We start from the raw sequence: 26373 nt of genomic DNA on the forward strand, positions 1-26373 counted from the left end.
AAAACCTATAATATCGCTTAGATTTACTAAAAAAAATTCAGTTCTTATAGATTTAATTCAGATAGCACTTACTTTTGGTTGAGTTCTCCTTACTAACTCCGAAAAACTAGCCGTCCTAAAAGTATGGCTTATCTGTTTTCTCCTCTCTGCTTCTGCTTCTTTTCTAATTTCTGGCGGTTCAGTTAAGACTTTCTTCATACTTTCAAAGGTTAAGTCTTCTTCAGGCAATTTCTGAAAAATTTGAGATATTATGACCGAAATAAAAAGTTAAATTTAGTAACGAACGGAGCACCTACCCGGGTAATACCAGGTGAACTAGCAGCACTATCCACCTCGTGAACTGAAGGAATTTCCATAAGGCTTCCTTGTCCAGTTTCCATCCAACTGTGCCTCTGACTCGATGAAATTATTCCTGCAAATAATGAGCCTAACTTGGTATTAGTTGGAATATAACATTTAGGTGAAAGGTTGAGGATGTACGAATATTAATTGGGGTCTCTACACCCCAAATAATGAATTTTAATTTAATTTTAACAATAATAGTTGTCATTTATTGTTGCCAGTCATTTCTTTTGAACTAGTTTTTCTAGCAATAAAACTTCGTGTACAAAAGAATATCAAAATTGCACTTGATGACAATTTAATTATCTGTTAAAGGGTGTTACCCAATTTATTGTTAAACAAATTACCTTTTATCACTATGTAATTAAGCAGTTTAAATCAGCTTCCTAATTAGTAGTTGTTACTGCGAAGAATTGCAAGCAATGGATGCGGAGATAGGCCATATTAATATTTAATCTTAATATATTATGTAGATGAGTTCAATGTTCATTAAAAAGCAAGACAAGTACTACTTGTTTAAAGCAATTTAAAACATTTATGCAGGATGTCTCAGATGATTAAATTAATATTTTGTAGAATTCAATGAGTTTATTTTTGGTCAAATTGAGACTTTCTTTTTAAGAAGCTCTAAAATCATTGCAGTTTCTAAATATTCCATAGTTCATTACGGGGAATAATATAGGAGAATATATTTTTTCTTAATACCTCATGAAAGGATTTATATCCATAATTAATAAAAAATAGTTTTTAGTTCTGATAAGAAGGTTCTGACTAAGGAATATATGTATAGGAAGAAACTCTTACTTGCAGTCTGAAAAGCAGAAAATTAGACGCAATATTGTTGATCATCAGTATTCAACCAGAATCCAATTTAAACACAACTTTTAATTAAAAAAATTGTTTTTTATAACGGCAGCAAGTTTTTTTCAATTTCTGACTGTCTAAGTTGATCGCTGATTTTATTTGATGAAAAATATTACCCTAAAAAAATGACAGGCTTATATTTCATTTTATTTCTTTGTTTTGTTAATTGGATGTTAATAATTTCGTAATCATGTCATATTTTTAATTGTTTTGTTTCCTTAATTCTCTGTTTATTCTAATGCAACCCATGCTTTGATTATTATGTACCTTTAAACAATTTGGCAAAATAAACATATGATTATGACAAAAAGTAAATTTACCTGGACCACCAGCACCATAAGGAGACGTCTGCGTCAACCGCGAAGGATCGATGCCGGACACTTTAAGATAATCACACACAGCCATCTGGAACAAAAATCCCATCTATACAACCGATAAGCAAATCCTACTTCATTATAGAATTACATAAATGTTTATTTATTTAAAAGATATTTACTTACAGAGTGCTATTTTTAAACTAATATAAGCAGAGCCATATGTGCTATAATTGTCTCTTAGAAATCCGGATGTTCCAGTAAAAAAATAAATATATAAGTTTGATTTTAAAAAGTGAATAGTAATCATCTCTTTACAAATGAGAAATTCAATATTTTTTCATGAAAGTCAACCTTTTTCCTCGTTTTATAAGAGATATATGGAGATATAAAAATTTTAACGAGAAGTGCGGAAATTGCTGGTTATGAGAGCCTATTATGCTGATGTGCACGAGTATTTTGAAGTTACCTATTATGCTTGTTTCCCTTAACATTTAAAGATTAGTGCACATGTATTTTAAAAAAAGTGTTCCTATATTCTGCTCTAGATACTTGTTCTTTTGACATTTTATTTCTTGAAATACTTTTTAACAGTTTGCTCTTCGTCTAAATTATCTTTTCAAGCGGCTCTTGAGTACATCTTCAACAAAGCATTAATGGATTGTAGTTTACGACATAGACCTGTTATTTTACATATGGCATCAAACCACATGATCTTGGAGACAATTAACGGGATAGCAAGATACTTTGCTTAGGAAAATGTTGCTTTAATAACTCGATCTTTTCGCTGACTAAGTGACAAGTTAGACCATCCTATTGAAACCAGAAGTCAATTGCACAATTGTTGAATTTTTGGCTTCTGTTTAATGGTTTCTGGCTTCTCATATTTATCAACAAAAAATTTTACATAAACAATCTAAATACTTGTATAAATATGGAAAAAAATTAAATATAAAATACAAAATTCACATAACAAATATTATAATCTAACCTACGTCTTGCTCCAACACTGGCATAACATTGCTTTTAAATTTGAGTGATCAACAGATAAATGTCGATTCAGAAAACCTAATGATCGACCCAATGGACTATGTGCATTCCATAATTTGTTCCATGGTACCCAACTTCAAATATTTAATTTCTTCTCAATAGAGAAACTCACACACTAACAGCCACTTGCTCCAACAAAGCTAAGCAGTCAATTAAAACATTAATAATCTTACAGACAAAAAACATACATTAATAACTTTTCTTCCCTGAGAGAAAGACTGTAAATATTTAAATATTGATGTTCATTACCAAATTTAAAATTGCAAATATTTATGAAATTCCTGTGCACTTATTAAAATGTAAAGTATAGAATGGAGACCAAACCACAGATGCGTACTCTAATTGAGATCCTACCAAAAAGCAGTGTAAAATTATTGAAAATAAAAGTGAAAAATCACGCGTTAAACTCAAAATAAAACCCGGAATGTTCATTTTATTTAATAATATTGCATTATAATGATCTTGAAAAGTGATCTTCAGATACTCGAAAGGAGTAACGCACTGCTTTCTATCATTAACAAATAAATTGAAAAGGAGAGATGCGCAGTGTCCATCTTGAGGGGCAGGAGATGATCACGGTCGATACAAATTCCCCGAGTTTGACCCTTTTTCTAGGACCCATCAGCATGCTTCCCAACCAGTTCACAGACAATTTACTGAATTCAACTTGGCTAAAAGAGGTCGGTACGCGACAATTTTGCTCGTTTACACAGCCGTTGAGGCAGAAATGGGTCTGATCGCTGATTAAGATTTTTCGGTAAAAAAACCGCCAATCGTGAGCTGTTTCAATGTCCATTGACCGAATTCACGACGATAGAAATGACAAACGAGTATAAGCCATCTTGAATTCTTGGACGAGCTGGTGACTGTGAGCATTCAATCCAAGATCTCGCTTTAAGATACTCCACAATGTGCTATATGAAAGACTCAAAACTTAAGAGCGGCGACGAATTGATTGATCACGATCTTCCGAACACTTTTAGCAATATTCTTAGCTAAATGGCCTTTACACATCTTAGTCGGTATTACACAATAGTGTAAAATTGGATTGAAGTTTAAACCAATTATTATTTTGGGAATGAATTAACGTTTAGTAGGCCGATTATGCTATAAATTGGCCGAAGTGCATAAAAATCATTTTCGACTGAGCATTGGTTTTTGAAATACAATTCTACGATTTATAAGCGTTGCTTTGGCGTGAATATGTGCATGATCAAATGTCAAACAATACTGCATAAAAATATCACTACAACCACTACTTAATAAAAATCATTTTTACATAATTATAATAAATCGACAAACATAGATTTGTGTTGCCGACAGAATGAGAGCGAACAATAGCGATAAATTTAAATCCGAATAGTATCTGTTCATTGAAAATGGTTGATTATTTGTACCGAGTATAGTTTTATAGTATAAGGAGGGAGAAAATCAGATAACCCTTAAATCGAACTATCTGTTGCATTACAGGGGAGAAGAGGATATAGCACAAGGAGGAGTGTGTTTTATCGTTCACAAAGAACACAAGCAAAATATCATTAAATTTCACAGTGTTTTTCCAATAGTCATTTATTCTATACTAAGGCTATATAGAAGATACAGGGTAAATATCATACAAGTATACGGACCAACAACAGATTATGATGACAAAGTAGTAGAAGGTTTCTACGAAGATAATATATGCATAGCTATGCAGCAGAACAAAATGCATTACACCTTCCTTATAGGAGACTTTAATACCAAGCTAAGATCAAAAACGGATGATGCAGATACTCCTATAGGCCCTTATGGTTATGGTGAGAGAAATAGTAAAGGAGGCGTATACTTTTGAATTTTATGCTTCATCATAGACTCTACGCTATGAACTCGTTCATCTAAAAAGTACCCCAGCGAAAATGAAAGGATAATCTTGAGATTGCAGAGGAACTTCTTGAACCAAGGCAGATACCGAAAATTCAAAATTAATGGATCTGAAGATATACCTGAAATAACAGTCTGAAATAACAGTGTAATAAAAGCTTGCCTCTTTGAAATGAAAAAGAATCCTGGAGACGACAATATAGTTATCGAATCAATTAAAAAAGGAGGCGATACTCTAACATGCATACTTCAAAAAGTCTTTAAAGCATGTCTTGTGAAAGATACAACCCCCTTTCAATGGCAGAATGCGGTGATTGTTCTCCTGCATAAAAAGGGGGATATTGCCGATTTAAGAAACCGACCCATTAGCCCCATCCTATCTTTACAAGGTATTCATGAAAATCATAATAAAGACTTAGAAACTGGACAGTTAACAGCTGGATACCGTAGAGGTTTTGGTATAAACGATCACTTGCAGGTCATTAAGACTAACAAAGAAATGTGTGGAATACAGGATGTTATAAAATGATGTGTAAACCCAGATTAAGAAGGGCTTACCCTTATGATGGCCCATATCTTAGGTTTCCGATAAGAATTTCAAAAATCTAGAATACCATCTAGTTAGCAATGAAAAAATCTAAAATTATCGTTTCTTGCATTTTTTCGATGAGATGGTGCTTCGATTTTCATCAATCAATTTGCGCGGACTGTAGCTCTGAGAAAGTGCATTTTATGACACATGTCTATAGGAAAACAAAGTATTATTTTGTCTTCACAGACTACGAGAAAGCGTTTAATACCATAGACCAATACCGAATGCTCCAAGCTCTAGCTCATAAACGAAGATCTGAACCAAGCTACGCAAATGTTGGAAATACTTCCACAAGCTTAAAAAATGGCTGTATAGAAGATCAATATTTCAAAGTCCTAATTTGTGCCCAATTTTGTGAAGTGGAGAAATTCCGATGATGGGCGGTGAAATTGAACAGGTCACTTTCTATAAATATCTTAGTCATAAACACCGCATAGACAGAGACAATCAAGCAACCGAGATCCATCAAAGATTAGGTCTGGCATGGGCAGAATTTGGTAACCTTTAAGATGTATTTAAACCGAAAATTGTCATAAGCTTAAAAAGAAAGGCGTCCAATGCGTTTTGCCAGTGATATATGGAGCAGAGACCGTCACTTTAACTAAGAACATAGTAACCAAATTACAAGTAACGCAACGTGCTATGGAGAGGTCAATGTTCGGCGTCAGTCTTAGGGATTGACTTCCAAATAAGGAAGTTAGGCGAAGGTGCAGATGCTGAGAAAAATCCTTACATTGTAATGGAACTGGGCTGAAAAAATCGCAAGGATGACAGATAATCGATGGACCAGAATAATCTTTGAATAGCGACCCAGAAATGAGGTCTACCAAAGTAGGGGACACCTGTCAACAAAGTGGACCGATGATATAACGCATCACATCAAACTGGATGCAGTCGGCACAGCACCGCTACGAGCGGGACAAATTACGAAACACTTATGTCCAGCAATGGACGCAATTGGGCTTATGATGATAGTTTTCGCCATACATTTTTCCTGAGACATCGTAGTTTTACGATTTATTATTGACACTACCTATATATTGGCCATTTTGTCATTAAAAAAAAAGTTATTATAAATTAGTCCAGGATAACATTGTAAATCAAACTCTCACTCACCTGATCTACCAATAAATGTGGAATTTTATTAGGAGGCTCACAATCCTGCGGATAATGAGACATCATATCGGGCAACATATGAGGTGCCTCCTCCCTCCTAGCCTCCACCAACCGACTAGCATAGTCACTCAGAGGTTGTATATTAACCACATCTGGAATTAACACCAACAGACTGACAACCAGGGCGTGAAGGTTGAATTTTTGCGCGTTGGATAGGTTGACAGATGTAAGCGCCAAATTTTGAATTCTAACATAAAAAAACAGCATTAACCGTTGGTATTTTGGTTATTTTATAATTATTACCCGAGTAATAGCTGCAATAAATCAATTACCGTCTCCGTACTAGCCAGTTCCACACATAATAATGCTAAAGTTGTGTATACAGCTTCAATATTTTCAGGTGTATTCGAGTCCATTTGAAGACTGGTATACAGGGCGTCATAAATCAAAGGCCCGTGCTTGTTAATAAAGATTAAATCTGGACGTGAGCACTTTTCGATGTTTAGGTCCAATTCCGAAATATTTAAACTAGAAATGCACATTTGGAAAGTCGAAAATTGATAAGCAACCATATACTTACGCTGGTTTGCTTAATTTTTCCAAATTTCCATGTCTATCCATTAAGGTGTGTAATATTTTCTGGACCAATAGCCTCATTTCTGGATCAGGAGCCAGAGACATCCGAAGAAGTGGTTCCAGGAAGGACACCGGGAAAGTCGTGTTGAAATGAATCGTTTGGTATTTGGTACCAACCTAAATAAGCAATTCAACTATTAAAAAATACTGCTTGTTATAATGTACAGGGTATTTTTGATATAAGTATTAGAAAAAAACTTTTAGCTCTAGGTGTCACTATGAAAAATAACCTTGTAAATAGAAAATACAAACAGGGTGCCCCAAAACTAATAAGCATTTAATATTTTTGTACTTTATACCCATAGAGAACTTGCCATACTAATTATACCATTATTCTTTCATAATTAATTGGATCCTCAACCAACTAATTGCGAAATGTATACCTTCAACAAACTCTTTAATAAAATACTCTGCAACATATTATCAGCGGGTGTCTGGTTATCTACGAGAGGGAACGGTATCTTGCTCATAATAAACATCATTATTTCGATCTTCTGATAATCGGGAAGATGATTCGCGAATTCGCCCAAAGCATTTATCAGGGCGTCCTGGTACTGCTTTTCTTCTGATTGACTAGTGCCATTCCTCACCGAATCTCTTAAGTGATTTAGCAGGGAATTTATTATCTCAAGAACAGACGGGCCTATAAGGAATTGTTAAATTAAACTCCCATTGGTTAACAGTTTACTTATAAAACTTACCGACACTTTCACCAGCCGCAATCGCAATAATTTTAGACAAAACCTCAGCAATACTGGTTCTTATGGTGGGACTAGACTTCGCATTCTCGTCTAAATGAGCCATAAGTGTTTCCACTACAGTATATGAATATTGAGCCTAAGAAAATTTCATCTATTAGAAAATTATAAGAACTTCAACTTGCTTCCAATACCTGTATTGAAAACATTATAATCCTAAAAGTATGGATAGCAAACTCATTTGGTACCCATAGCTTATGAAGATCGAAATGTCTAAAGGGAAAAATATGATTAATATCACATGATAAAAATTTTAAAAAACTTATCTAACCTTAAAACGGGCTTTAATACTGCTCTTATGTGCCCAAAAGATGCTCTACCCACCAATTCTCTCAGACAAGTTTCTGCTAGCATAGGTGGATCCACAGCATCTTCTGCCACAATATCTCCGTTAGGAGAATCTTTATGAAAACTGGAATCCTGAAAATGTTTTAGTGAAAAACATGAAAATGTAAAACTGTAATTTACTACCTGCATGTTAAACAATAAACTGGGTACAATTTTATCCATATGAACAGGTTCCCAAATATTTTCAACCAAATCATCTGACACCGTTTTTCTGACGACCGCTTGCAGCCCTTTTATTCCTGCTATTCGAATTTTATCCCTTATTTCTTTACTATCCCCACTATGACACATTGCTGAAAATTTACTGACAAAAAAGTCGTAACGTCTGTGGTAGGATGGCGTATCTTCTTCAATGTTCGCAAACTTTACAAACTAAAAAAAGCACATAATTTAGATTGGTTGTATTGAACCTATAAGTTGCGATACAACTTACAGATTGTGTTGCAAGAATTTGCAAATTTGGTTCTGTTGACTCTAATAGCTTTTGAACCATCTTCAAAAAGCTTTCAACAAACAGGTTAAGGGTTTGGGCATGGCATGCGAGTAAAAGCTGGTCCATTGCTTCCATTGCAATAACCACAAACCTATAATAGGATGAATAGTTTTTTTTTAAGGAATTTCTTTTGACACACTGCCATCATAAGGTGCTAACTAGTTTCATTCATGACTCATTCATTAGCAAAAGTGAATGAAAAAATGAATTCATGTGGCCAAATAGAATTAAATCTACAGATGAGAAGTTAAATTCAACATGTTAAAAAATGATGTATTTTGGTAGAAACTTTGGGGATTATTGTACAAAACAAGCTATTTTTAGGAATATAAATTATTTAAATATGTGACAGTTATTGACTTTTGTTGAGGCTAAAAATTACTTTCATATTTTAAGGAAATTAATTAAATTAATTCCTATCATATATTTTTACATCTGGGTCATATGCCCAATAATACTTTAACAAAACTGTATATCTATAGAGACTTCTATGTACCAGGGCCAGTTAAGTCAACATCTACTTTTAATATTACCAGAACTGCCACTTTCTAAAATGTCTTAGTCAATCCTAGTGTTCCTTGTATTTTTATATTTTTAGAGAACATACATTAGTTTTTTTTAACTCTAGGACCATGGCTCCAATCTAATGAAGACAACCCTCAATTTCATCTTGAAATGTTATTAAAATATTTCCAGTTAGACAATATAAGACTAAGAAGTGTTATGTGATTAATTAATAATACAAATAAATAGGAATATTTATTTAAAGTTTTCAATAATTCAAAAGATATCAAAATATGTACACACTGAATTTATAGAATTTGTCTGTGCATGTATTCATTGATTTTTAGAAAAAACGAATTAACCTCAAATAACCAGAAATAAAAATTAATAACAAGCCATATAATATGTTAGTTTAGTTTATAATTTCTAAAATATATTCATTAAGATTTAATAACCAAACATGTATAGATTTTCTTGATGAGTAGTAAATTTTTTAAATGTAATGGAAGAGCATATTCTAGCAGCTGTGAATAACAGGCTTCTTTAATAGCTGCAAAATTAATTTGGTTTGAGTTATCAACAATCCATTTAAAATAAATCGGGTTGCATATGAATGATTTGCAGTGTCCTTAGGTCTCTTATTTGTGCTTCATGCAACAATTTGAATGTATAATTTAAAGTCTAAGTAGTCTAGTCTTTCAATAACTTAATTTTAAAAAACCCTTTTTTAGGTAATTTATAGATATTGGATAGTCTGCCTAGTTGCAGAGCCTCAGACACTCAAGCCATATGTTAAAATACATTTAATTGATGATCAATATACTCTAATAATACAATTTTTGCTTGAAATATAAAATGTATAACCATTTCGTAACTTTAACATATACATAATTTGTAACAATCCCACATAAAATTTTCATCAAAGCTAATACCCAAATATTTAGCCCTTTTCACTGATTCTATCAAAAGATCACATAGATGTATTCTGATACATTTCTGAGTACCTGGCATACCAGCTCTAGTCATAGAATAGCAGATAAAATTTAATTTTTGATTATGATACAATAAGATATAATGAAACCATTCTTTAATTAAACTAATCAAAGTTTCTGCTTTCTTATAGGTTTCATAACATGTTTTTTTTTAATTAAAAACTCAGTGTCATCAGTATAGCAAACAGCACTATCATTAGCATATTATATTATTGCCTATAGTGTGATGTTTTGGGGATCATCCTCTGTGGCTCCTCAAATTTTTGTAGTTCAGAAAAGGATCATCAGAGCTATGCTGGGGTTGCGCCCTGGAACATCATGCAAACCACATTTTGAATCACTGAACATAATGACTGTGCCTTCAATCTACTTTATGTCCTTAGTGATGTTTGTCAAAAGGCACCCACACCTTTTTTCAGTAAACAGTGACCATTATGGCACTGATATTGCAGTAATCACAAGGGGGAGGGAAGATCTTCGGGCACCAGCCCATGGTTCAGCGTTTTTTGAAAGGGGTCCTTATTATATGGCAGTTAAAGCATATGGGTTATTACCACCAGAAATAAAATCCATTAATAATAGTGTTAAATTTAGGAAAGCCACTAGTCAGTTTCTTTTAGATAAGTGCTTTTATGATTTTAAATTTAGATTTTGATGTGCCAGACCTGTGAACCTGTTACACATATGTACATATTCTATATATTTTGAACTTCATTTATTGATATTGTAATTTTAACTTTGTAGTTGCTGTTTTAACTTTTACTGTTTGTTAGTCTATCTCATTTTATTCTATATGTATTTGATTGTATCATGTTTCTTATTATATGCAATATTCATCGTGAATCTATTTTAGGGAATTCACCATTTCTGCTTGACGTTGCTTTGTCAAATTTATTTTGATTTTGTTGGCAATAAAGGAAATATTATTATTATTATTATTATTATTCGGAACATAAAATATTCCATCTATGTAAAGGATAAAAAAAACTGGACAAGCACTGTGACATGCCACACCTTAAGAGAAAAGTCACTCTGTCACACAGTGAATTCCCAACTCTTACTTGCTGCATTATGTTTTTCAAGTAAGATTTGAAAAAATGAGGAGGCATTCCTTGAATTTCTTTATGACAAACTCTCTCCAGAAGGATGCTGTGCAGCTGAATGCCTTTATCATGTTTAAGAACACTGTTACATATTTTCTATTATTCTTAAAGCTTTCTACAATACTATTTGCCACTCTAAGCATCCTCTGTACTTACATCCAAATTAATTTTTATTAAGTTATTCTTGTATAAAAATTCATTAAGGCTCAATATATTTTTGCATTACTTTAACAATATTGTGGATGGGATCAATAGGCCTGTAATTCTGCACCAAGTCAAGTGAACCAGACTTGTATAGTGAAATGATTACCGCTTTTTTTGAGAATATCTGGAAATATGCTAGTTGAGAATATTAATATGGTAAGATAAACCAGTTTATCAAAATATCTCCTATAATAAGTTTTAATGTTTAAGTTAGAGATGTCATTACCCATATTTGTCTTAGTATTTTTTTACAGAACTTATAATTGTAAAAATGTCATTTCAGACATTCAAGCATTCATTAGAGGCTTGAATTTTTTTTCTAAATTGTCTCCTACACTGCAAAAATATATTTGCTATTAGTGGATCTATTATTAAAGTAGAATAAAATATAATTTTATTTATATGAATTCTTAAAAAGAGAATGATTTTCATTATTCATTAATCTCAGATTCCACACTCACCACTGACTTGCTTTCACAAACACTGGCAATAGATCAACCTCCTATCATTTCAGTGGTTAGTTTACAACTAAAAAGAGTTAAAACACATGACTTTGGCTTTGTAAATTAAATTAGTTATTAACTTTCTGTAATCAATAAGGCTTTGTTTAACTGTAGGATCATTAGGGTTTAGAGAATATAACTTTTTTAGTTTATACCTCTGGTCCATGGCTTTTTGCAGTGGTACTTACATTTAGCATAAAATGTTTTTGTTGATAATTGTATATAATCATCAAGAGTTTTAATGAATTTATTTTTGAAGTTTGATGTTAAGAAGGATGGGAAAGTGCTTGGAATGCTACTTGATGACTACCATATAAGGTAGTAGTAATCTTTATATTTAAATAATAATAAATTAGTTCTTAATTTGATATATGTAAAAGGAAGTTTAGTTTTTAAGGATCATTGTACTAATGGTAACTTGACCAATATAATTATGTATTTTAATAGGGAAGCTTCAATTTTATTAAGTTTTAGGTTTAATTATGTATAAGCACATAATTTGGTTTTGCTACCTGATTCATAATTCATTGGTTAAAGACTTAATGAAAGCTTCACTTACCCATATTTCTTCCTGTAAATATCCCTTGCAGCCCTCTGATATAAATATTCTCCAATCCTGTCCAATTTTTCTGGAGAACTGAGGGAATAAAAAGTGAGTTTTTCCATATTGCTTTTAACGAGTCCATCTTGAGGGTAAACAGGGAATATGCTATCAACCAATCTTTTATACCTAGGTCTAAAAGCGCTGCAACAACCGCAACAACCTAAAATACAGGTCAGTGCAAAGTTTAAGGCCATATTAATTATCTAATAAAATGAATTGCTAGATTTTATGTTAAAAAATCTGTTTTTCCTAAAAACGTAAGCATACTTAAAATAGATAAGAAGCATTATCTAAAACTGATTCTTTATTACCATTACACATTATGATTAAACAGATTAATAAACGATTTGCAAATTATGGCAATTCTTGTTTGGTTTTGAATAACTTGTTACATTTGAAAAAAAATTAATAAGTTTGGAATTTGGAATACAATACGTAAACAGCTGATGTTGACACTATTGACGGTGCTTTTAAGGTTATGTCACTTGTCAAATTCTTCTTTCAACAATCGACGCCATTGAGTAGGAATGGGCTTCAACTGAAATAACCCGAAAAGAAGTGTGACGTCATGACTACTCTGGGTTTACAAGCAGAGATTTTGGATGATTTTTAAAAATTCATAAATTTAAATGGACAATTTGAACCACCGTTATGTAAATATTTAAATGTGTATAATTCCAAGTTATTTAACTTCTTGTAGGTAATTCAAATAAAACCATTTAATTTAATATTCATTTTAAGCATCACATTCAAAGTATCAGGGAATTACTGCTTACTTACTTAATTTTGCAATTTATACAAAAATTAAATATCAAAACCGCTTGCCAATATATCAAGTATTTGTTTTGAAAAGAGAATTTTCCGGATTTACTTAAACTAGCAATAGTTAGTAAATGAAAAATGAACGATTTAAAAAATTAAAACGATTCAAAAGAAAATACGAGCAACTACAGACCTATTGCTCTTATATTAAACATCGTCAAGATTATGAAAAAGGTTAAAAAAATTTGAAACAAAAGAAATTGAATTTTATAAACAAGTATTCAGTCCTGTCCAATAATCAATAGAAGATCAACTGAAGATGATATTTTAAAATTAACATCTAATTTTTATGATGCTTTGGACAATTCAAAATCTTAGCTTTGCATCTTTGTTGTTCTCTCGAAGGCGTTTGAAACGGTTGATCATAGAATCTTACTAGAGAAACCAAAAAATTACAGCATTTGAGAACGGCTGTTTATAGGCTAATACTTAGATAGAGCTAAAGTCCAGTGCAACGATATATTAGAATGGTGACCCGTCAAAACACCATCATTCCACCTGCCATACAATGTAAATAGAAGGTGGATGACATTGTTTGGCAGGTGGAATGCTGGTGTTTTGACGGGTGACCATTCTAATGTATCGTTGAACTGGACTTTACCTAAGTAATAGGAAATAATCGTACAAAGTTTGTTTTCAACTATTACTTGTGAGGTTTCCTAGGGGACGGTTTCGGGGCCACTCTTTTTTATTATTTATGTGAATAGCCTTCTAAAACTGATAATAGGAAAAGTTGTTAGCGCTATGCTGACGACACCGCCATCTTCTACTTAGGCGACTTATGGGTAACGTTAAAACTTTAACTTGAGAGGGACTTTCAGAAGGCAACAGACTGGTTTCAGAGGAGTAAACTATCAAGTATTTGAAGACCGTTTATCTTTCCTTAGCACAGTCTCATTTATCCTATGAATTAATTGGCTGGGGAGGAATATAAAATGTCATCTAAAACAGTTAGAAATAATTCAGAAGGCTTCTTTAAATTATTTATGATAAAAATATATTGTACCCAACCGATCTTCTTTTTAAAGAAACACAGATTTTTGATATTCGACAAACGTATTTTTTTAACTTGCTTGTGAGTGTCCACAAAGACAAAATCAAGGTAGACCAATTTATCCACAATTATTCTACCAGAGCTCAGAATCAAGGTTTGGTGAAAATTCCAACAAGCCAGAAATCGGTCGGTCAAAGCAGTTTCCAGTTTTATGCACCAAGAGCTTTTAATATACTTCCTAGTTCGCTAAAGAATAGTATTATAAAATATATTTTAAAGAAGATACTAAGCAATGGATATACCGAACAAAGACAAATTAATAATTCATAATCTAATAAATAAATGATATTTATAGCACAATACTACTTAATATAGTAATACAATATCAATTAACTATAATAATAAAATGTAAAAATTGAAAAAGGATGAAAACTCTATTGCCCGATTTTAGACTATAAATAATCAAACATGGCTTTTTTACCGACTTACGACAGAATATCAATCAAGACTTTTACTCAAAAATTGGGATATTCTAGAAAACTGTTAGTTTGTAGTGTTTTTTTTTATAATTAATAAGTATAGTTTTACACATACAAGCAAAAGTTCTTTTGCTTCTCGGTTTTTTGTTTGTTTGAAACTGTACTTTTTGTATTTTGTATGTAAGTAATTTGCACTTTAAAAATGTAGGAACAAGACAAGATCAATCAATACATTACTAAAATATTTCGCCAGTTTTGGTATTTCCGAAAAATAAAAATATATTTATATACCCGGTATTCAATGTAAATGATCTAAGTTGACATACACTTTAGGTATCGTCGAGAATGCCAAAATATATCTACATTGTCACGTAGAATTCATTAATAATAGTGCGCCATTTAAATTAACCGTTTTCGAAAATTTTCAATGTTGCCAAATATTACAAATTTTTACAGGGATCATCATTTCATAGTTTTATAATAATAGATCGATGTAGTTAGTCGATATATAACTATATTCAACTATACAGGTTGGGGAATTACGTATTACGCAATGGTTTCGAATTTTGGGACATCCTTTTATCTTCAGGATTGCCATAAATATCATACTAAGGTTCAAGAATTTTCTATCGAAAGGGTGCAGGAGCAGGAACAACTGGAAGAAATGATTTGTAGTACCCTAGAAGTGGATTCAACAAGATCAAGTAGAATTGTTGGAGATGAACCATAAAACTGTTACTCGTATTTGGAAAAAGCATGGGCACAAATGTTTGAAATATTCTCAAAACTCATGAGATATTTATTTCATGATAATTTTTTTTTGTGAAATATTTTATTTTTCAAAAGATTTATCCTTTAAGAAGTTTTAAATTCTGTACTCAGTATGCAAATTAATAGAAAAACTGGGTAAGGAACATCCTTCAAGATGTTTTCTTAGGAAATATAATTTTCATACTAATCAATTTCTTTTCCTATTAGGTAAATACACCCCGTATGCTATAGGACAGAGGCCATTGCAGCAGTGTTCTATAACTTTTCGAAAGCTTTTGATACACGGTGTTCAAAGATTGAGGCAGTGACATGGTTTGAGAGTTATTTCTCTGGCCGATAGAAGACCTTGCATCTATATACTATTTTCTGGGGGAAGTTTTTGGAGTCATTGATCCACTGTTATATTACATGAATGACTTAACTAAGTTTGAACCCTTCACACATTGTTTGCCGATGACATATCAGTTATATCATAAAATAAAGATTCTTAGGGACTCGCTTAATCTAAAGTCTTAATTCTGAAAATTATACAGTCTGTTACCTGGTTTCTGTATCCACAAAAAAAGTAAGTTTTATAAGTATACATCACCGACATGTACTGATCCTCAAAAATTGAATGATTGGGCTGCTATTTTGGGCAACCATTTTATAATGCCATTTTCATTGATGGAACTTTAAACGCCTAAAAATACCTTCAGTTGCTGCAAAACCATGTTCTTCCTGCCATTCAAATTCTTCCTGATATAAACCTGGCATAACTGGTCTATTTTCAACAAGATGGCTGTCCTGCTCATAATGCGGTTACGGTAAAAGAATTTTTAACAAATACTTTTCCTTACCGTCATTTTAATGGGACTGGCCATATTAAAAGACCCAGATTGCCAGATTTATCCCTAAATGACTTTTATTTTTGGGGTTATGTTAAGGAGACCATTTACAAACCCGAAGTTTGTAGGTCAACAAATTTAGAGAAGTTGCCAGTTGAAAATTGTTGAATGTGCCAATTCCATTCCACCAGAAACTCATTTGGAAGTAGGAAATTACTTTTATGATAGGTTAACTTATTGCTTAGTCAAAAAAGGGAAAAGAGGTGTGTTTGAGCCTTTCATTCAAAGAATTCATTTTTGTTAGTTTTATTTTTAGGACTTTTAATTTTATTTTTGTATAGTTTTTACATTTTCCTACTTTTATCAGAGTTCATATTTTTATTAGAATAACGCTTTAATTTTCATTATGCAATACACAGCATATAAACATTTTGAGATTACAATTCTATGTGGGTTGTCCACTGATGCATGTAAAGTCTGCATCATATTTTAGAAATGCTTGAACCGCGTAATATTTTGCCAAATTTTATTCCAAGTAATACAGTTACCCCCATCAAAGTCAGACCGTTGATTGAATAATAGATATTATTAAATCAACGTTCAGACGTTTATTATTCAACCTATTATTATTCACCTGTTATTCAATCAACGGTCAGACGCTTACTAACGTCATAATGAAAAACAGTAACGTAGCAGGCGAGTATTGCCATATTTTGCCTGGCTATTTATGGATAATGATCAATTCCCCAACGTGTCCAAGTTCAAGTCCCCAAATTTCTAGACAGGAATACTATTATTTAATTATAAGAAAATTATCCTTACGAAAAATTTTACAATTATGACATTATTGCCGGATACAATATATATTTTGACATTATGCATCCTATTCACAGCTTTCCCAGTACTATAATTTGAAAATTACAGTTTCAATTTCTAATTTTAGAGAATTACTTACATTTCGATTCACTACAGTTCTGATACAAAGTATCAAATAGCTCAGCCACTTCTGAAGGATCGAAACAACACTTTAGCATAGCCATTGCCTCAAAGTCAAGTCCTTTTTCGTAATTTAAATAAAAACGAGATTTTACTAAAAATCAGGAAGCACCATAATCGAATTAAATTTTGTATCCTATATACTGCACGAGACCTTTTAAGTGAATAATTTATTATAGTTAACAAATTTAATTATAGATTATTGGTCAAGGTCCTCGTAACCAACTTTCGTTTTTTTAATTCAACCGTCGACAAGTATAAATTACAATTAAATCTATGTTAGCACGACAATTACACGTCACAAAAAATATGTAACTTAATTAGTGCCAAAAAAATTAATTCTCCATCTAAAGCCACTATTATTATAGAACAAGCATTAGTTATATGATTGGCAACAAAACAAACGTTATTAAAAAAAAACTACGACAACGTTATTGTCACATTTTTGTACAAAAAATCAGTTACACGAAGCCGCGTTAGAATACAACCCCCAACTGACCCTTGTAACAGGGTGTCGCACGTGGCATCTGATATTAATTTTGCAAATCAGGGCTATAGATCTCACTGTTTTCCTTTCAATGTTGAGAGAGATGCATATATGATCGTGACGTCGGGTTTCTTTTGAGGTATTGCGCAGTAAGATTTTGCAGGGAGGCGAGAGCTGCCTAAGGGCATTTTACCAGGACACTTCAGGGGGATGGAAATCTAGAACATATAAATCTAAAATTTTGGCAACAGAAATTTTAAATAAATTGCATGGAAAATTAAAAAGAGGTTCTAAATTCAGGTCAGTTGTTCTCCAACTTTGTATGCATATCCATTGATTTTTAAAATGGGTTAAATAAGCTTAACCAGATGTACAAAACGCAGTTACCGAGTTCATCTTATTTAAATATTCGTAACATGTGCATCGAAAGTTTGTCTTTCGTTATTTTTTTAGATGTGAAAAATAGCTGACAGGTACGGCAGTTACTTTCTCCTCTAGGGTAGAAAAAAAGTCAACTGTATCACCTCTCTTAAACATATGTATTTAATTTTTTAGACAGTTATAGATAAAGATCAAAGTTTAATGAAGCCAAATTGTCAATTTTTTAAATATTTTAATTAAAACTTTGTAAAACTAATAATTTTTTAGGTAAAATATAACTAAATAGATTGCATAAGAATCATTAATATAAATAGAAAGAAAATATTAAAAATTACAATACAAAATTTTAATTATAGCTTCAGCTTTTCTAAAAAAAAATCCAAGGAGGTATTTTTAATCTATAATTCCTCTCCAACATTAAAAATGACGAAATGCAGATTAGGAACCATCTTTGAAAAATATAACAAAAAAAATAGTTTTTTTTGAACCAAAATAAAATGGCTATTCATATAAAAGAAGTCATCACATTGGTACCCATTAAATTACCAACTATGATGTAACTGTAACAATTTTACTTTTAATAATATCACTTTGACAACGTCTATTTAATTTTCTAGATGGAAAAAGGAAGTAAAAAATAATTATGCACATTTCATTCTCGTTAGAAAACATCTGGTTTCGCCCCCAGTTTGAGCTTTCCTAAAATATTTACGAATAAATTTCTTGATTACTGGGGCTGGACATCAAAATAAAATATTTTTGTAATGTAAAATACTATAATTTTTATAGCAAACAATATTATAAAAAACGATTAAGGAAGAGAATTTGCAACAAACTCTGTTTATACACGGTGTCCGGAAGGTAGGCACAATACTTTAACGGTATGATAGTTGAACTAATATCGAACATTATAAGGCAAACATGTAAAGGTTGAAACACGTTCTTAAATTTTTTATTGCAGATTTCGCATTTTTCAATTAATATCCAAAGGTCACACATAATTTCGGTAATACAGGGCAAGTTACAATTGACATCTAAGTTTTAAAGTTTATTTTGTTTCGTTCAATGTTTATTTATTTAAATACCATAAATTTCAAGCATCTGAGTAAAATTTAAAAAAAATTAGAGACATTAAGCCGGAAAATTAATTGTAGAGTTTAAATAAAATAGTTTGTAAATACAGATACGGGCCTTATTTTTTACTTCGGTGGTGGTCACCCTTATCGTTCTCTCTTCTTTTACGCTGCCAAATGCCTGGTTAATTCTGCCAACCAACTTTTTTGTCTCTGTTATGTATACAAGCTCCTTTGCCTATATATGTCCGTGAAAGAATGTATGTACATATTAATTTTAATTTAATTAATCATTCATTATTACTTCACAACAATCTGAAATATTGGTCCTCTATCGTTTACATATTGCTAAATATAAATGTTGCGGGTACAAGTTTTAAAGCCCGATGGAACAGTTTCGAAATATTTAGAATTCTTTTCATTGTTTTTGCCAAAAGAGATCATTAATTTTAGGAGAATACTGACAGTCAAACAAGCAAGTATACAAATTCTAGAAACTTAAAAATACAGGGATTTACAATAATATAACCTAAATAACCTAAATTAGTAAATACCTAAATTAAAACCTAATAAAGGCCAAAATGAGGCCCTCAAACAAGATAAACTACTTAAAAACTAGACACTATAGATAAAAATATTAAACTAAACGTAAGTAGAACCCTGGCTGAACTAGCTGAACAGTCATGAAGATGTTGAACGCTGGTGCCGACAGTGTGAGCAGTGTTCGTCAAGCAAGGGCCCAAGAACCCGGACAATAGGAAAGATGATGCAGTATCTTGTTGGTGCACCCTTTGAACGAATTGCCATAGACGTAGCAGGATCCTTTCCTACTAGTAGCTCCAGAAACCGATATGCTCTTGTTGCTATGGATTTCTTTAGTAAGTGGCCCGAGGTTTATCCGATTCCAAACCAAGAGGCAACGACAGTAGCTGAAGTGCTGTTCCAGAACTGGATTTGTCGATTCGGTCTACCCAGAGAGATACATTCAGACCAAGGAAGGAACTTTGAGTCACAAATACTCCAACAAGTATGCCAGTTGCTGGGAATCAATAAGACCCGTACAACCCCTCTACAGCCTCAGTTTGATGGAATGGTTGAAATATTTAACCGCACATTTGAAACCACATTTGAGGATGGTGGTCAACTCTAGGTTAACTCTAACCGACTGGGATACCTGTATACAACCATTACTATTGGCATATCGTTCTTCTATCCACAAGTCAACTGGAAAAAGTTGACTTCGGTGATGAACTTCGTTTGGATATTATTACTGGGAGACCCCACAAGTCTGAAACCCTTGAGGAGTAAGTCGACCATTTACAAGAGCGTTTGCAAATTGTTCAGGAACCAGCACGGGATAAACTTCACCTAGAAAGTAACAGAATGAAATCACGTTATGACATAAAGGCAAATTCTACCGGTTTTAATCCTGGGGATAAAGTCTGGTTATACAGGGTGTTTCAAAACTATGGGATCAAACTTTTCTGGCAATCCAACGGTGCCCAAGCCGCTGAGCCAAATTCTCACGTACTTGTACAGCAAAGTGAGCCGGCACTCCATCATGCTTTAACCACATTTACTGTCGAACGTTTATTGGAATACTTTCAAGAAGTTTTGACAGAACTTCTGCCAAAAAACACCGGTAAATAGGCCTAGTAACCGTTTCGGTAGAAGGTATGGTTCAATTAAATTAATTATCAACAATGCCTGTCGCTGATGTGTTCTACGAAAACTTGCATGGGGATTTTCTTTTCTTTCTATTCCTACTGTTATAAATACGGCTTCTTGTGAAAGGGGCTTTATCGGTCCATAAAACACAGTGTAAAAAATTTGGTTGTGCAGCGATATGATGAAGAAGTCATTGACAAAAATGAACCTTAGGATGATAATCGGCTGCAGCCAATCCTTGAGCTTTAAGGAATTGTTGGTAAAGTTTTCCACTAGCAACAATTAATTTTTGTTAATTTTTTGCAAACTTCATAAATAAGGCAGCACGACTAAGGCGATATGGAATGCAGCTACATAAAATAATTTCTGTGATTGTTTTTAAAGATAACAACTCACAAGCGCCGGTAAATCGTTTAAAATCATCACCTCTAAATTTTTTTAACATTGACATTGACATTTTGAACAGTTGTTGTAATTATATCATGTATAAAAGGCAAAAACTAAATGCACTAAATACTATTTAGGCAATTCATCGTCTTTCTAAATTTTAACGCGTCTGTAGTGCCGTAGTCATACTTTTTCGGACATAGGTCTCTATACTAAAATGTTTTCTACTGTTCCACTGAATAACCACTAGAAGTTTGATCCCATAGTTCTGAAATACCCTGTACAATCCACGGAGGGCGAAGTCACCAAAGCTCCAGAAGGATTGGGAAGGTTTATTCAATTTTGTCACCAGAATCAACGACGTGGTGTACCGTATCCAGCGACATCCGACAATGAAGATGAAAATTGTAAACATCGTCCGGTTAGCGCCCTATCATGACTCAGGTGGTCCCATATTTGACCTTGGAGGTGTTAATTGATCGGGATGATCAAACTTGAGAGAGGAGCAGTATTATGAAAATGTAAATACGTTAATTATTCTCCTAGTTTTTGTACGTTTTGTAGTATTGTTAGTATTTTATTAGTATTCTGTAGTTAAAGTTGATTCGCAGGGTTTATTTAGGGTTCTACTTATGTTTGGTTTAATATTTTTATCTATAGTGACTAGTTGTTAAGTAGTTTATCTTGTTTGAGGGCCCCACTTGGCCCCAATTTAGGTTATTTAGGTTATATTATTATAAATCCCTTTATTTTTAATTTTTTAGAATTTGTAAACTTGCTTGTTTGACTGTCAGTATTCTCCTAAAATTATTGATCACTTTCGGCAAAAACAATGAAAATAATTCTAAATATTTCGAAACTGTTCCATCGGGCTTTAAAAAAGATGACATTTCATTCAGTTTTAATTGTTTAGTCAGTTTTTACCTTAGAAACAATTAAACGACAGTCGAGGCGAGTTAGATTAGTTTTTGACGTTGCCAATAAAAGTGTGTTCCTGAATGTCGTTACAATATTAACTGACAAGAACCCTTCAAATTCCATAACTGTAATATCCCAATTTAATTCAGAAAACGCCACATAATCGTTTGTTGATATCTCATTTTTGCATTCAATGCAGATATTCGACATTTTAGGTTAAAATTTTGACAACATTTAAAATATCCAAAAAACTTACAAATTCAGGCACACTAACAATTGAGCTTTAGTATAATACAAAAACAAGTTTTTACAATAAAAGACACATTTATACTTAATTTAATTAAACTTTTTCTACATGATAATAATAAAAATATGAGTAGAAAAAAAAATCCGCGTCTTTCCCGCAACCCTAATCCCGTACGGGAGGAAAGTGAGATAGAGCGGTCGCAGAGGTCCCAATAACTCGCCCAAAGGCCCTGCCTGATGCCCTGCAGCATCGGCGGCAACGAGGATGCCGCGCCGCCGGGCGACGGTAGAAGAGGTGACGGACGGGGAACAGCGTCGCGACGCGCGTCTTCCATCCCAAGCAGAAGAAACGGCGGCGGCGCGCGCGATTCCCCGCACTGGCGCAGCCTGCGCGCCTCTATCGAACGAACGATCATCCCAATGTTAATCAGGGAAGCACGGGACAGTCCGCGCCCGGCATAGCTGCGGCCATGACGAAACAGCTGATCTACGCGCCATGACCCCTCGCGTGTTCGTGCCCCTGGTATGCTACTGCTGCGTGCTGCCGCTTCTTTTGCAGGCAGCCGCTCAGGAGAACAACAATAATTATCCTTCGGATTTTGATTTACCGGACGATGTCCCGTCGAATACTAGGGAGTATTTACCACGGAACATTAGTACCATCAATAACAATAGTGACTATTACATCACCTCATTTCCCACTTTGACCACCGACAACATATCCGCCACCCAAGACTCGAAGGGTGATCCTCTATTTCCTGAAGACATATTTACTGATGAACAACTGAAATCGGGCGCAATCATCCTTCACATTCTTGGTGTGATTTACATGTTTGTCGCATTGGCGATTGTATGTGATGAATTTTTCGTACCCGCCTTGGATGTGATCATTGAGAAACTGGAGATCCAGGATGACGTGGCGGGAGCGACCTTTATGGCAGCCGGTGGTTCTGCTCCCGAACTCTTTACCAGTGTCATTGGCGTGTTCGTGTCTTTCGACGATGTCGGTATCGGAACCATCGTCGGTTCGGCCGTTTTTAATATCCTCTTCGTGATCGGTATGTGCGCAATATTTTCCAGAACTGTACTGATGCTCACCTGGTGGCCCCTATTTAGGGACTGTTTTTTCTATTCGATCAGTCTTATTGCGCTTATCATCTTCTTTAGAGATAACCGGATCCATTGGTACGAGGCCCTGGTGCTCTTCTCGTTGTACATAGCGTACGTTAGTTTTATGAAATGGAATCAACCGATGGAGCGATTCGTTAAAAAATTGGTCTACAAAAATAAGGTCACACGTGTCAGGTCGACTGATCAACTTATGCCCACAGTAAGTAGCTTTTTTTATCAGTATTGATCAAACGTTAATTATTATTGCTTTTGCTGTTTCTTGCTCAGGCTTTCACTACTATTTTCCCGAGTTATACTTTATATTCTATATCTGCTAATAATAGTACATTGAAGCGCTTCTCATGAGAAGTTTATTAGTATTTATGTTTTAAAAAATGTGACTGGCTATTGTGTTATTATATTTAATAATTAGTGCTATATAATTTAGATACGATCAAACTGATGCATCAAAAATCACGAAAGTAGGAAGGCAAATGCATATTCCTTAAGCTATAAAGGCTGTCTGCAGTTAAAAAGATATGAAGTCTATCGCCTAAAGTTAATAAAAGAAACGCTTTTTAATTTATTACTAAGTGATTGTGCAATTTTAAATCAAGGCGCGTTATATATGGATTCCCAGGTTCCAAAACGTCATTTTTGGAAATTCAATAACTCAAAAACTATCAAAGGTCTATGCAGGTACAAAAGATAAAAAAAATTGTCTCCAAAAATTACTTCAGTAAATTGCAGAAATATTTTAACTCTAGTTATTCATTAGACCTCCATATGTCACCAAGATATTTTCTTGGCCATAGTTTTTTCATAATATATATTTCAGGTAAAAAATTATAAATTTTGTTAGATGGCAAAATAACATAATCTAATTTTCGGAGTGCCAGTGTCTTTATTTTAAATTTAGCAAGAATTTGCGGTTGAGAAGTATCTCCACCCTTAGAAGTAAACTAACGATAATTATTCTGCAGGTTTACACAAGGTGTCTCGCGAGGTAAAGGCCCATAATTGCACTATGTGTTCTTTAGATAAATTCGACAATAAAATAAATTCGAAAATGTCCTATGAAAATCGGTTTGCCTTACCAAGATATATTTCTTTTTAATTTACTAGTGTTATTGTGCCAAAAACTACAATAATGACAAAAAATAATTTTATCTAACAAAAAAAATTAATACTACCGTGAAAATTACTGTTTACCATAATTATTCAAAATATCCATCTTCACACATTATAATAGTCCAAAGAATATAAATCTGATGAGCGGAAGGTGGATGTGGTCAGAAAATTGCTCCCCTGTCTCCAATCCTTCTATTTAAATATTCATATATAAATATATAGTAACATTTCTTCTACTGCAGGGCCGAGCACCGTCATGCTGTACCCACTTTCTTTGAATCGGAATATCCTATATCTTCTTATAAGAACTGAAAGTAAATTGTAGATATCAAACAACCGTCAAGCGCGTAAGGGCCGACAAACTGATCTCTCCATAAACCACACCAAATATTAACCGAAAAACGGTGTTGAAAATTCCGTTCGATTGTTACATGGGGGTTTTCAAGCTACCAAGAATAGGTATTCCTTAAATTATTAACACTATCTCGGGTGAATGTAGCCCTTATCGGTGAACAAAATGTTATTAACCAAATTACGACGTGCAGTGAGCCAATTGCAGAACTGCATACTAGGGCCCAGATCAGTGAGCTGCAGATCTTGAACTGGTTGGAGATGAAATGGGTATAAATCAAAGTTATGCCTTGCTCTCCATACAGTCATTCGGATAAAACCAGTGCGACGTGATATTCTGCCTGATCATTCAACATTATTCAGTATTGTATCTTAAATGATGCACGTATGAGAGAAGTATTTGGAAATAATTGTGCTGCTCTCAGTTGTCTAAAAACTCTCCCAAATTCTCGTCTATCAAGCATTTTCAATTTTGATCCTGGCGGCGGTATTAAACCACTGCGGCTTTTCCACTTCCGTTACAATATCCATATACTAGCAGCATGTCTGCGTATTCTTCATTTATAAAAACAATTATGACATTAATTTGTGCAAATTTATATCAAACTGTTTTTTTGTCATGTATCCATGGCAACAAATGGCGGACCCATGTTCATAGGATATTTTTGACTCGAATTCCATCTAAAGAACACGTAGTGATATGTCCTTTACCTTGCGGGACACGCTGTATATTAGAAGTGTGTATAGAGGTGTATAAAGTCTGGTCATGCGTGAAGCGCATAAGATGACAGTAGGGGTCTGCAGATGTTGGAAATATCAACACTGACCTGTCTGAAGCTTCGTTGTTTTTTGGTGGAATCTTCTATTTTTCCAATATTGCTCCTTGCATAAAATCTTTGCTTCTGTCTAATGTATGTTATGGCCATTAAACCAAGCGTGTTTTGCTATTCCAGACTGGAAACCTCTCCTGTTCGGGTCCACTTTCGATGTCCTTTTGTCTTGACTTGTTCCAGTGCTTTTTTTGTCTCACCAATGTATGACTCCACATTCATAGGCGATTTGGTATACGCAGTTCTTGGTGTCTAGTAGGTATTCTGACTTGGTCTTTGATAATAAACCTCGTAAGGTTGTTTTCGAAGTGAAGGCAGTCTTAATATTAAATTTTCTGGCAACTCTCATGATTTCCTTCAAAGTTACATTAATGTACGATATCGTCAAACATTCTAAAGGATCCTCCAGTAGATGTTTCTCCTGTTTTATTATCTCTGTACTTGCCTAATAGTTGTATTTATTAGTTTACTTAGACACCCATTCTGTTGTTAAGTCTTATGGTAATATTTTCCATTTCCCTGCTGAGATCGACATTATTATTCTGTATGCGTTGGCCTGTGATAATTGATTTCTATAGACCTTCATTGTTGTTCTTTATAAGAAAATCCAATATGGGCA

General features: G+C 33.5%; 2 protein-coding genes across 9 annotated transcripts in view; one reads left to right on the forward strand and one right to left on the reverse strand.

Annotated features, from left to right (window-relative positions):
• The window catches only part of LOC126742805 (protein EFR3 homolog cmp44E), a 47928-nt gene that overhangs the window by 712 nt on the left and 20843 nt on the right, over positions 1–26373 (reverse strand). Inside the window, exons 1-14 of one of the 4 annotated variants that reach the window (XM_050449604.1) lie at positions 17132–17606; positions 12239–12443; positions 8314–8464; positions 8004–8252; positions 7804–7952; positions 7667–7745; positions 7476–7611; positions 7158–7417; positions 6719–6891; positions 6442–6666; positions 6139–6385; positions 1527–1611; positions 297–412; positions 73–231 (exon numbers count right to left, since the gene is read on the reverse strand). In XM_050449604.1, coding sequence (XP_050305561.1) covers positions 73–231; positions 297–412; positions 1527–1611; positions 6139–6385; positions 6442–6666; positions 6719–6891; positions 7158–7417; positions 7476–7611; positions 7667–7745; positions 7804–7952; positions 8004–8252; positions 8314–8464; positions 12239–12443; positions 17132–17216 — 2319 coding nt within the window. In that variant the 5' untranslated portion in view covers positions 17217–17606. Of the gene's footprint in view, positions 1–72; positions 232–296; positions 413–1526; positions 1612–6138; positions 6386–6441; positions 6667–6718; positions 6892–7157; positions 7418–7475; positions 7612–7666; positions 7746–7803; positions 8253–8313; positions 8465–12238; positions 12444–12594; positions 12742–17131; positions 17614–26373 lie in introns of those variants that run through there. The other 3 variants (XM_050449602.1, XM_050449605.1, XM_050449603.1) reach the window with 3 other exon arrangements.
• LOC126742806 (sodium/potassium/calcium exchanger Nckx30C) overlaps positions 22712–26373 on the forward strand; it is a 151971-nt gene continuing 148309 nt past the window's right edge. The window contains exon 1 of one of the 5 annotated variants that reach the window (XM_050449611.1): positions 22712–23662. In XM_050449611.1, the coding sequence (XP_050305568.1) occupies positions 22829–23662 (834 nt within the window). In that variant the 5' untranslated portion in view covers positions 22712–22828. The remainder of the gene's footprint in view (positions 23663–26373) is intronic. The other 4 variants (XM_050449606.1, XM_050449607.1, XM_050449608.1 and 1 more) reach the window with 4 other exon arrangements.

Source organism: Anthonomus grandis, chromosome 12, assembly GCF_022605725.1.
Source record: "Anthonomus grandis grandis chromosome 12, icAntGran1.3, whole genome shotgun sequence".
Classification (NCBI taxonomy): Eukaryota; Metazoa; Arthropoda; class Insecta; order Coleoptera; family Curculionidae; genus Anthonomus; species Anthonomus grandis.